The following is a 13,112-nucleotide window of genomic DNA, read 5'->3' on the forward strand; positions in this document are numbered from 1 at the left end:
AGAAGGAAGGCGGTGGGACCTTCCCTAAAAGGAGGACCAGGCACCACAAAAATGGAGGACAACGAGCCCCAAATGTTGCAGAATAACAGCTAAAACTAGAAGCAGAAATATATGTATTTATAAATATATATATAAATAGAAATAAGTGCTCCAAATGGAGGAGGTTTTGGAAACATTTCTGAAGGGCCTGGACAAGAATCTCTCTAGTCCTCTTAAGTACAAGAACACCCCAAATCCACAACAGAGATGGAATGGGGGACAGGTTCTGGAGGGGAAATAAATAACAAGCAAAAATAGAAATAGAAATATATTTTATAAATATATAGAAACAGAAACTCATGGTCCAAATGGAGGACATTTTGGAATCGCTCCTGGAGGGACTGGACAGGGCTCTCCCTCGTCCCCTCAGTCTCCCCAATAGAGGAAAAATGGAAGACAGTTCTGGGTTAAAAAAGAACAGCTAAGAACAGAAAGATATGTTTTAGAGGTGTATAATAGAGGCTGCCGATGGGGGGCCTTTGGGGACCCCTCCTGGAGGGAGGCTGGGGGGGGAGGGGGCCTCCTGGGCCTGGCCGGCTGCCCTCTAACCCTGGGTCCTCCTTGTCTTTGGGGCGCTTGCAGGTCTGGTTCCAGAACCGCCGGGCCAAGTGGCGGAAGCGGGAGAAGGCCGGCGCCCAGAGCCACCCGCCGGGGCTGCCCTTCCCGGGCCCTCTCTCGGCCTCTCACCCGCTGGGGCCCTACCTCGACGCCGCTCCCTTCCCGCCCCACCACCCGGCCCTCGACTCCGCCTGGACCGCAGCCGCCGCCGCAGCCGCCGCCGCCGCAGCCTTCCCGGGCCTCCCTCCGCCTCCGCCGGGCTCCTCGGCCGCCTTGGGCCCCGCGGGCACCCCGCTCGGACTCAGCACTTTCCTCGGGGCCGCCGTCTTCCGGCACCCGGCCTTCATCAGCCCCGCCTTCGGCAGGTAAGCCAGACACGCACACGCCGGCAAGAGGGAGAGGGGCTGGGGGCAATGGCCCACTGCTCAGGGAGCCCCCCCCAACTTTCCTCACTCACATGTTTTGGACTCCAATTGCCTGAATCCCCGACTGCTAGCCAACTAAAGCCCCAAACACCTGGAGGACCAAAGTTTGGGCATCGCTGAATGACTACGTTGCCCTAAGGCAGCCATTCCCAGACTTTGGTTATCCAGATGTTTTGGACCCCAACTCCCAGGATTCTTGACTGCAAGCCAAGCTGACTAACAAGGGAACTATAGCCCCGAACCCCTTTGGGGGGCCAAAGTTTGGGAATCGCTGCAGGGTTCGGGTTGCCCTGAATACAAAGCTATAGCCCTTATAGTCTGTAGAATCAGTACAGAGAGATCCTGGAGCATCTTTCAGACTCACTGAAATGAAGAAGTTGGAAGCATGAGATTTTGTACACTTCAGTCTACTTCCTCAGGTGCATTTGGTGGAGTGGAAGCCAGGGAGAGACGAAACCCATTTGTATGATTCGCAGAGACCACGAAGAAGAAACATATATACATAATGCCATTGGGACGCAAGGATGTCAATACAAATTACAAGTAGACTGAAGTCTACAAAAGCTCATGCTGCCAATTTCTTTCTTTCAGTGAGTCTCAAAGGTGCTGCAAGATCAATTTAGGTTGCCCTGAGGCAGTGGTCACTCAGATGTTTTGGGATCCAACTTCCCAGAATCCCTGACTGCAAGCCAAGCTGGCTGGGGAAAGGAAAGTCCAAACCACCCGGAAGACCAAAGTTGGGGGATCGTTGCATGGCCAAGGCAGTGATTCCCAAACTTTAGGCACCTCAGTGTTTTGGACTTCAGCTCCCAAACTGGTTGGGGCTCCTGGGAGTTGATATCCAAACCACCTGGAAGAGCAGCGTTTGGGAACCAATGCCCCTAAGGCCCAGGTCTTTAGTCCACCTGGGAGACTGACTTGGTGCTGTGTTTGAGCATTGGGCTAGGACTCCGGAGAGCATCAGAGGGGTGCAGGTGGCACCCCAAAAGGGGGTGTCACACCTTTGCTCCCCAAACATCTGCCTTTGGGAGGAAACAAGCTGGGGCATTTGCCTGAGTCCCATTAAAATGTTGAAGAGGTGGCGTAGTGAGGCTCAGTGGAAGGAGAAAGGAGAGGCCTCGCTTTTTCTTAAAATGTGAGAATCTAAACATTTAAATTTATTTTTTATCATTATTCTGTTAATTTTTTTCCCTTTAAAAAATCACATTTCATCCAATTTTCTACTCAAAGCACATGAAACTATGGATGTGTAAATACATTTAGGCTGCGCATATGACACTGTAATTTTAAATATATATAATTTTGAATGTGCTAGGGTTTTTTTTTTTTTATATGCCACAACGATTACCAGGACATTCAGCGATACATGGGAATTGTGATTAATGAGTCACATGAGCACAAAAAACATGACTAGAGTCATAGAATCGTAGAGTTGGAAGAGATCCCAAGGGCTATCCAGTCCAACCCCATTCTGCCATGCAGGAACTCTCAATCAAAGCATCCCCATTGACAGATGGCCATCCAGCCTCTGTTTAAAAGGACTCTGTATAGTGTGAAATGGGAGGAGCTCAGTGTGTGTGGAGGGTGAAGCTATGAGTTGCTGCACCAGGTGAAACCAACCCTAGAGATGCCACCGCCCATGTCACGCCACCCATGTGTCGCCCACATGGAAGAGGCCACCATGACAGGCACCAAAAGAGAGGAGGGTTGGGATCCTGCTGCACTTTCCCCAGAGAGGCCAAAACCCCCTGCAAGGATAGGCAGCATGCTCAGTCGCAAAGGGAGCCACTTTCTGCTTTAAAAATGTCCCGATCAGTGATTCCCAAACTTTGCTCTTCCAGATGTTTTGGACCTCAGTTCCCAGAATTCCTGGCTGGAGCTTCTGGGAGGTGAAGCCCAAAACATCTATGACCCAAGGGCAACCTTTAGGCCACCTGTGAGTTTGGCTTGGTGTTGTGGTTTGAGACTAGGACTCTGGATAATCAGGGTTTGATTCCTCACTCAGCCCTGAAAACCCACTGGCTGACCTTGGGCAAGTCACACTCTCTCAGCCTCAGAGGATGGTGAGGGAAAACATGTTCTGAACAAATCTTGCCAAGAAAAACCTCATGATACGTTCACAGCTGATTAGGGTTGCCAGAGGCCAGGAAGGACTTGAAGGCACACAACAGCAACACAGTTTGACTTGTGGCCTGCTAGATGTCTTTGGACTGCAACTCCCAGCATTCCTCATACAGACTGGGGCAAAGGGGCATTGCCGCCCAAACTCATCTGGAGGACTGTTGCAACAACAGTCAGATGGGATTCTTTTTTTCAGGGACTCAGGCATCCAGGTCCTGAAAATATTTATATTTTTAAAATATATAAATTCCAAGACCTTGATTTTGCTATTTTATGTAAGGGATGCCATTTTAATAAGTAAATAATGAATAGAACTTTTATTTATATCCCACTTTTTGTGAAAACAAAATCAAAGCGGCGTACAGCATATTAAAAACATACAATTTTACTATGCTGTAGTATTTAATTGTCACTTTTGCAAGTTTTTAATTGTAGCAACAGCAAGTGCATTTTTATACCTAAGCCTCTTTGAGTCCCGATTTTAGGGGGAAAGTGGGGTACAAATAAATATAACAACAACAACAGGACTTGAGCATCAACGGACTTTGGCATCCACCAAAGGTCCTGGACCCAAATCCCGATGGATACCAAGGGCCCACTGTCTTGCATTGGCTGCACTGGCTAGGGCAGGTGGGCATGGCAATCCCAGCGCACTGCAAGTCCCAGCATTCCTGGACAGTGGCTTAGGGCTGGTGGGACATAGAATCAAAACATCTCTGCAAGTTGGATCGGAGCCTCTTTCCAGCCTGAAACCGTTCCAGTCTTTGAAGCTTTGCCTTGGAGGACAGGAGAGAGTAGTAGTCAAGCAGCCACTTTGTGGCTGACTTGCAAAACGGTTTCCTCTGGAGCCAGGGCTCCTGACTCTTGAATTCCAGGACGGTGGGAATTTTGTTTAAAATGGGCCTGAAGATCACATGCCAGGTTCCTGCCTCCTGATTGGACTCTCAGTTTAAAAACCCCGATCTCAGGCAAGTGCATTTAGACGGAGATCTTAGGGGCATTCCTTCCCATTTTTATGAATGCGGTTTGCAGCTGGATGCTCTGAGGCCGGGAGAGAGATTTAGGCCCGGTGCGTTTAGCATCTAAATGCATTTTTTAATTTGATAAGAAATATATATATATTACATGTACAAAATTTACTTAAAATGTAGTTTTCCCGTTCATATTTTAGTTGTGGCGAGATGGTCTGAGTGTTGGAGTGAGACTCTGGAGACCAGGGTTTGATTCCCAGCTCGGCTATGGAAACCCACTGGGTGACTTGGGGCAAGTCACACTCTCTCAGCCTCTGAGGAAGGCAGGGGCAAACCTTCCCTGAACAAATCTTGCCGATAAAACACCATGATAGGCTCCTTTTAGGGTCGCCGCAAGTTGGAAACGACTTGAAGGCACACAACAGCGACAAGCAGCAACTAAATGTTTGCAAGAAGTCGCAGAAAGGAGGATCAAGAGAGAAAGAGGGAACTTTGGTCCTTTAAAGCCCTGACAACTCTTCTCCCAAAAGAGCAGAAAGCGTGAAAGAGAGATGTCTCCAAAACCGCGCCTTTTAAACCTGGAAAGAAATTAAAACTCAAACATTGGAAGCTGGGGGGACACTTTCTCTGTAGCTGTTTTTCTTTAAAGGAGAACCCAACAATGAAATGAAGGGAGAGGGAAAGGCAGCAGTTAATTAGAGAGACCAAAAGCATCCCTTATTATTGAAGCCCAGGAGAGACCCGAAGGAGCAAAGGAGGAATAAAGGGGAGCACAAAAGGAGAAGGAAGGGAGCCTGTGGAGATGCTGCTTAACCCAAGTATCTCTGGAGGAAGAAGAGCAGGGGAAAGTCAAGGAGAATTCATCCTGGAGGGATGCAAAAGCCATCCACACTGCAGAAATAACCCGGGTTGAGACCACTTTAAGGGCCATGGCGCCAAGCTGTGAGATTCTGGGAATGGTAGGTTGTTGTGGCACCAGAGCTCCACTACCATTCCCAGAATCCCATAGCATGGAGCCATGGCCCTTAAAGTGGTCTCAAACCGGGTTATTTCTGCAGTGTGGATCCAGCCCAAGTTTCTCGACTGGCGGCGGAGAGGAGGTTTCCCGCTCCCTTCCTCACCGCCCAAAATACTTTAAAATGAGTTGGAAAAAGCACTAAACAGAGTGTCAAAAATGGTCGTGAAGTTAGAGAGAAAGGAAGGAAACAGCAAAAGAAATGTGTCTTTGTAGGGGTTCTTTTCCCCCGGCAATTCCTTCCCGGCTTTTTCTTCTGTTGCGTGGTGTGCCTTCGAGTCACCCGAAGGCGAACCTCTTTCAGGGTTCCCTCGGCAAGGTTTCTTCAGAGGGGGTTTGCCCTTGCCACGCTCTGAGGCTGAGAGAGTGTGACTCGCCCCAGGTCGCCCAGTGGGTTTCCTGGCTGAGTGGTGCATCAAACCCAGGTCCCCAGAGCCTTCGTTTTGCATGTTTTTAATTGTATTGCTTTTTTAAAAAAATTATAAGCCTCTGTGTACCAAAAAACTGGATAATAATAAGAATAGTAGTAGTAGTACTAGTAGTAAGTAGTCCAACGCTCAAACCACTATGCTACGTTGGCTCCAGCCCTTTACATTCAACCATTTGGGCTTCGGCTTCCATGGAGAGGAAAAGCTTTGCCAAAATCGGTCGTGGAAAATCCAGGTGTGGTTGGACTACATCTCCCATCAGGCAGTGACAGCCAAGCAAGGTTAAGGATGCTGGGAGTTGCTCTCCAGATACTCGGTGAGGTCCCCCAGTGTGTGGAAAGCTTGCCCTCTTTCTCTGGCCAGTTGGCTCTAAAGCCTTGCAGTGGAAGATGGTGGGATGAGGAAACCTCAAAGGCTATCAAGTCGTGCCCGAATTGAGTGTTGGGCTAGGACCAGGGTTCGAATCCGGCTGGGCCATGAGGGTGACCCACAGAGATGGCAATGGGCAACAACCCCCCTCTGAACAAGCTCGCCAAGAAAAGCCTGGGATAGGGTCGCCACGAGTCGGAAAGGACTTGAAGGCTCACAACCCCCACAATCCCCTCCTGGGGGCCCCGCTGCCGGCAAGGCTGAGCCCGCGGCCCCCGTCGGCCATTCCCGACCAGATTTCAGATCCCAGCCGGGATGATCTCCATAATCAGAGCTTTGGGTAATGAGGGGGAGCCTGCCCAGCTCCATGTGCCACTTCCGGGGTCCCTGGCAGGAGAGAGGGAAGGAAAGAAGGAAGGAAGGATGGAAAAGAAAGGAGAAAAGAAAAAAGAATGGAAAGGAAGGAAAGAAGGAAGGAAGGAACGAAGGATGGCTGGAAAGGGAGGGGGGGGGGGATGTAGCTGGAGGAGGCGGAGTGGGAGGGAAGACATTCCCCAAAGACTGTGCCCTGGGGGGCTGCCAGGGCTGCCAGCGGGGAACTGGCCTTCTTCCTCTGGGAGGGAATCCTCGGAGATGCTCGGGGGCTCTGGGGCTGGGAAGAGGGGAGAGGGGCCCCGGAGGAAGAGAAGGGGGCCCAGGGAGAAGGAGAGAGACAGCCTCCGCCTGAAAGCCCCTTGTTAGGAGGTATCCGCACTGCAGGAACCATAACCCGCTTTGGCCCCACTCTGCACCCGCGTTCTAGAAACCATCCGGTTTGACACCCCTTGAACTGCCAGGGCTCAATGATAGGGAATTGGGGGTGTTGCATTTGGGTGTGGCACCAGAGCTCTCTGACAGGGAAGGTGAAATGTCTTACAAAACGACAGTTCCCAGGACAGTTAAAGCGGTGCCAAACGGGGTTATTTCTCCAGTGTGGATGGATGCAGCCTCTGAGGGTCAGCTTTTTCCCTGGGAAGGGGCCCAGGGTGGCCGCCTGAGTTTAAGTGCAAAGGGAAAGAGCCAGGCGCCCTCCTTTTCCAGGACACGTCCCCCATGACCCCGATCTGGCCAGGAGTGATGACTGCTATGTTTTGAGCTTATGTTTCGGGAAGTCCCACATTTGTCTTGAAGGTGCTCCATGTCGCCTTGTCCTCCTTGGCGGAGGTCAGGGCCTTTCGTCCCCTGAGAAGGGAGAGGAGCGGGGACGAGCAGCGCCCCGGGCGAAGGGGGAGGACTTGGCTTTGACCATGTCCTCCTTCCCTCCCTTTTCTTTTTTTCTTTCCTTCCTTCTCTTCCTCCTCTCACTTTCCTTCCTCCTTCCTTCTCTTCCTTTCCTCTCCTCCCTCTCTACGCATCTCCCCTCCCTCCCTTCCCTCCCTCCTTTTCCTTCGTTCTTTCCCTCCTTTCTTTCCCTTACTTTTCCTCCCTTCACTCCTTCCTTTCTTCCCTCCCTCTCTCCCTTCCTTTCTTTCTTTCTTTCCTTCCTTCTCTTCCTTCCCTCCCTTCCTTCTTCCTTCCCTCCCTTCCTTTTCCTCCCTCCCTCCCTCTCCCTTCCTTTCCTTCCTTCTCTTCTCTTCCCTTCTTTTTCCTCTTTCCTTCATTTCCTTCTTTCCCACCCTTCTTTTCTTATTCTTCCTTCCTTCTTTCGCTCCCTCCCTTTCTTTCCTTTCTTCTCCCTCCCTCCCTCCCTCCTTCCTTCCCTTCCTTCTTTCTTCCTTGTCTCCTTGCTTCCTTCCCTCCTTCTCTCTCTCTCTCAGGCTCTTCTCGACCATGGCTCCTTTGAGCGGGGCTTCCTCGGCGGCGGCTGCGGCTGCTGCGGCGGCGGCTCTGCTTCGGCCTCCGGCTCCGTCGGTGGAGGGCCCCCCGGGCTCCTCGTCCTCCTCCTCCTCCTCGTCGGCCTCGCCGGGGCTCCCTCTCTCGGACCCCTCCTCGGCGGCAGCGGCGGACCGTCGGGCCTCGAGCATCGCGGCGCTGCGGCTGAAGGCCAAGGAGCACGCGGCGCAGCTCAGCCAGCTCAACCTCCTGCCCCCCCGGCACCAGCCCCGCCGGCAAAGAGGTCTGCTAAGCAAGCAAGCAAGCAAGCAAGGAAGCAAGGAAGGAAGGAGGAGACCCAAGACCAAAACTGGGGGAGGGAGGGAGGGAGGGAGGGGAGGGAAGGAAGGGAGGAAGGAAGGAAGGAAGGGACAGAACGGAGGAACAGCCTTGGAAGGGGAAGGAAGCAAAAGCCGGGAGGGAAAAATCACTTTGGGGGAAGCACCCGCTGCGCCTTTGGTCGGCTCCTTCCTCTGCAAAAAAGGATCCAGCCAAGAGATCCCTTGGAGAGAGAGAAAGAGGGAGATGGACCCATTGGGAAGAGACTGAAAAACAGATCCCTTCCTAGGGAATGGATCCCTTGGTGCATCTCAAGAGGAGCCTTCCAAAAAGGAGGACCGGGAAGGAAAGCAGGAAGGCAGGCGGCTGATGCTCAAACCCTGTTCCTTGGCGGGCCGAAGGGAGAAAAGGCAACGGAAGGCACCGACAAAAGCCCTAAGCCTACAATTTAGGGACGGACTCCTCGGTTCTCTTGCCTTTGGGGTCCTTCGGTCCCTGCCCCCCCCCCCCCCCCCCCCCCCCCCCCCCGCGGGCAAAGTTCTCTCTTTTTTTTTTATTTTATAGCAAACCAAAGGGAAATAAATATACAGTGCTAGAAAATATGGACTGTTTTAAAAATAAAATAAAAAACGAAAGACGAAGTCCCTCAACTGTGATGATGCTGGAGAGAGAGAGAGACTGCTGTACAGAAGAGGCCCTTCGGATTAAGAGGAAATAAAACAGATGCGGGGGAAACACCCCAAACCAAACCAAACCCAGGTGCCAGAGCTCTCTCTCTTGGGAAGGATGGATGGCCTCCGAGAGGGTGGCGCTCCGTCGGGCCTCTTTGTACCCCTTCGTCGCCTCTGTAGATGGATGGGCAGAGCCTGCATTGGAGTTATGAACTGCAGCCGTCCCTGAGATCCAGGAGAGAGAGGCAGGAAGGAAGGAAAGGGGGGAAAGGGCAAGGAAAAGGCAAGGCGTTGGCACGGGACTTTCGGTGTGATGTTGTTCTTGCTCTCACTTTTCTTTGCGCTCCAGTGAGAAAGTGTCAGCCATAGGAAATAAAAAGGATATCTCTCTATATCTAGGTTTATGGAGAATTGTCCAAGAAACCCGGAGATTCATTGGAAGTCTTCGTGGCAATAAGGGCGGAGGAAAGGCAGGGAGTGGAGCGGAGGACAGGGCCAGGAAAAAGGCGGCCGGAATAGTTGACTTCTTTATCTGGTTATATATACATTCACATACATATATACACGCACCTTAACTGAGGGGTGTGTGTGTGTGTGTGTGTGCCCCTAAACAAACACACAGACACGCAGATTTAAATGATATATACACCTAAGCTGATACAGACACACATCAGTTTGGGCGCACATCCACACACACGCCTGGACTGCTTCTCTATACGTAAAAGGCATGTTCAGTTTGGCAAACTTGCCAGGGAACATGGCCCCATCTGCTAGGAAAAGTCGGAAGGGGAGGCGAGGAGGTGCGACTGGATGGCAGCTCCCATCTTCCCCCGCCAGGGCTCCCGGTGAGCGAGGCTAGGAGATGCAGGCCCTGCTCCGGAGACACAGGGGGCCCAGGCCCAGTTGGGCGGCAGAGTCGGTGGGGGATGTGGGGGTCTTTTAGGCCCAGCGAAGTCCAGGCTCAGAGGCTGCACCCGGGGCTCGCTGGGGAGGCTCTCCTGAAGAGAGGGGCCGGGGGAGCCCCGTCGGCCAGGCGGCAAAGGGCTTCTGGAGGGCCAAGCGAAGCCCCTTTGGACTGGGCCAAGGAAGGTCCCCCTGCCTCCTGCTCTCCTCGGGAAGAGGCCCCCGGGAGCCTGTCTTGGGGGAGAGGCCGAGGAAGAGGGGCAGCCCAAGGAGGCTCCGAAGGGAGGGCATCCCGGCCTTCCTCCCGGGCAGGAGGGGGTTGAAGGGGAGGACAGCTCCTGGGAAAGGAGGACCTCTGGTCAGCCTGAGTAGGGAGGGAGAGGGCCTCTGGAGGAGGAGGAGAAGCAAAGGGAAGAAGAGGAGGAGAGGGAGGAAGAACAAAACGCAGAAGAGGAGGGAAGAGGAAGGCAGGGCAGGGACCGGGCAAAGAGGGAGCAAGGCGAAACCCGGCTTCTTTCCCAGCCCCCTTTGCTCCCAGGCCTCTCCCTCCTTCTCTGCCCCGCTTTGACCCGGCCATGGAGCAGAAGCAAAGCGCGTGAAATTAGCTCCGAGGGGATTACAGCCAGAGGCCCATTCAAAGCCCCCCCCCCCAGCCCTTAATCCCGCGCCCCGCGTCCTTCCTCCCCATCTGGCCCTCGGAAAGGCACACGCCCCGCCGGCCCCTCCTCCCCAAAGGGTCCCAAGGGGGCCCTGCGGGATCTCACGCCTGAGAGGCCCTCAAAGGCCCCGAGAGGCTTGGCGGGAGGATGAAAGGGCTGGAAGGCTTCCCTGCGACCCCAGAGCCCCCTCCAGCCGGCCAAGGGCTGCTTTAGCATGACCAAAGTTACAGCAGGAGATGATGGAGGCCCCTCAGGGGCTTCTCCCAGCTCTGGACCATCCACACACAGCCAGGCCACCAGGGACAAAACGGGTGGAAAGACGGCCCACGGCGGAGCTGGAGAAGTCAAAGGCTGCTTTCCCAGCAGTCTTTCCGACCTCTGGCCTGCAGCTGGGGCTGGCATCTGAAGGGTGTGGGGTATAGACATGCATATACTGTGGGACCCTGGGTGAGTCTCCTCATCCCTTGAGCCCTTCCGAAGAGCTGGCCCTAAAGGCTAGGGGCAGTCTTAGGCCCAGCTCTGCAGCTCAGGGCCTGACCCTTCCTCCTCCTCTGCCAGACTGAGACCCCGCTCAGCTCCTTTCGCAAACCCACCTTCACAAACCCAGTCAGCCCACAGAAAGCAGAGGGGAAGCCTCACTCCACACCAGTGGGTTCCCCCTAAGCCAGAAAGGACTTGAAGGCACACAGCCACAGCCACAACCCCCCCTCTGCTGTCTACTAGAACAGTGTGTAATAACAGCATCCGACATCAAGGGCCTTTGGGGCTGGTATTCCAGAGAGGGTTTTCCATGCGATGGTTCTGTTGGGGGCCCTCTGCGGAGAGGATGGCAAATAATGTTCAGGTGGATTTCCCTCCCTCCCTCCCGAGTTCACATCCACACACAGTGGGCTCTTCAGCGTGTTTGTTTTTATGAACAAACGGCAGTTCTTCCAAATAACCATGCATTTAACTGACAGCATCTTATGTGCACATATATATATTTTGGAGTATAAAAAAACCCCACCCCGCCATAGGTGCAATTTTTTGACGGGGAGGAAAAAAAGAGAACAGTTGCCTATGGACATGATTAACAGTCGAGTTTGAAGTACATATTTGAGTGTAAAGAAAAGGGAATCATTATCAATCCATTACACATTAAGAAATGTCACTCAGTCTTTTTTATTCATTCCGCAGAAATCTTTGTAGAGCCGGAATCATACTTCTGCAAGCAGCAATTTTGATAATCCAGGGGGGTTATTACTCTGGGCCCTTATTAGGATCTATACTACTGCCAAGCAATCCTATAACCGTCTCAAAAGAAGTTTACCTTCATGTTATAAAACCAGTAGTGGTATTTATACTGTGCAATAATTAGTGTATTACTTGAATCCACTAACAGGTTCATTTTATCTCTGCACAAAACCTCCAGTCTGCTTATAGAAAGCTTGTGCCTCCTTTGGCGCTTCTAAAGTGGTGAAAGAGTGAATGAAGGCTGGTAGCACTTTCTCTTTTTGCCTTGCCTTAATTCCCATCTCTTTTTGCTCTCATCCAATTAGTGCAGTGTATTAAGCAGTTTATCATCTCATAGTCAGCTATTGAGAGAAACAAGGCGAACACTTTGCAATAGAGCCTGCTCTCCTTTGACACCCTCAGGTACTTACATATTCCACTGTGCTATGAATAATAGAGGAAGAATAGAGCACTAATTCCCTCATCAAAGAATGCCTTGTCTGCTGCTTTGCTCAACAACACCATTCTGATCAAAAGAAAAGCAATAAAGCTTAGCATAACAAAACGAAACCTACTTATTAGCTTAGTGGTTAAATTAATGCAGAGCCGCTGCTATTCAAAACCAAGGTTTGAAAACAGCCTCCAACAACCTGATAATGCTGCCTTCGGGATGAAGGAATTTTAATCTGAAATTTGAAGCTGGCACAGATGAGATAATCTATTAAAGAGCTATAAGAGGAGTGCGGGATGAGCGGTTCAATTAAGAAATATTTAGGTGCTTGACGGAAGAGAGGCAAATAAGACAAGAAAAACAGGCTGGAGTTGGGAAATAGCAAAGTAATTTTTCCCCCCAGGAAGAGATGATTCTGGCAGAGGACAAACTCATGGGACGGATTCCTTCCTTTTTTACAGGCACTTGATGTAAAGTCTAGCTTCTGAGTTTACACATCACAACCTCCTCCCATCTCTCTTAACAGAACTTTAAAACTATCACTTTCATCTGGACACGCAAAATGAGAATATGAGATCATTCAATCTAGGCCATTCCTCAGGAGCCCAGCCACAACTCTACTGTACCATGTAGTGCATATATTGTATAAAGAAAGACAGACTATAGAAAGATGGCTTTGCGCTTCTCAACCTTTCAAAACACTGGGTGTAGGCAGCTTAGCCACAGCAGTTTATTTGATCACCTTGAACACTAGACAGCACATTAACCTGAGAAAAACCACGGAGTAAGCTTGCTTGCTTTCACCTCCTCTTCCTTAGAAATGAAAGATACATGTGAATTAGATTAAACATATTAGAGTTTAAAATGTATTTTAAGTGATTTGGGGGAAATGCACACTTGAAAATGATCCCTTTCTCCACAATTTTGAAATGACAATTTTGCTACCTATCTCAAGTATGCGTACTTACCGACACATAAGTTGTTACATTTTTAATTTTGATCTGTCAGGTAAGTTTCATTGTAATAAGCTAAATACACATTCTAAATGTGGGGGGACAGCAACACTTACACAATACTTTTCTAAATCATCATTAGGTATAAGGACACACAGCCGAGGTTATTGTAATAGGACTCTCTGGATAATAGCAGTGGAAATGACT

The 13,112-nt window shown here is 51.1% G+C and overlaps 1 protein-coding gene across 1 annotated transcript in view; it reads left to right on the top strand.

The window, feature by feature from the left end:
• ARX (aristaless related homeobox) overlaps window positions 1–8,101 on the top strand; it is an 18,615-nt gene extending 10,514 nt beyond the window's left edge. The window contains 3 exon segments of the mRNA XM_042456026.1: window positions 622–962; window positions 7,723–7,990; window positions 7,992–8,101. Coding sequence (XP_042311960.1) covers window positions 622–962; window positions 7,723–7,990; window positions 7,992–8,030 — 648 coding nt within the window. The 3' untranslated portion in view covers window positions 8,031–8,101.
• Window positions 8,102–13,112: the final 5,011 nt, after the last annotated feature.

Source organism: Sceloporus undulatus, chromosome 3 (genome assembly GCF_019175285.1).
Source record: "Sceloporus undulatus isolate JIND9_A2432 ecotype Alabama chromosome 3, SceUnd_v1.1, whole genome shotgun sequence".
In the NCBI taxonomy this organism is placed as follows: Eukaryota; Metazoa; Chordata; class Lepidosauria; order Squamata; family Phrynosomatidae; genus Sceloporus; species Sceloporus undulatus.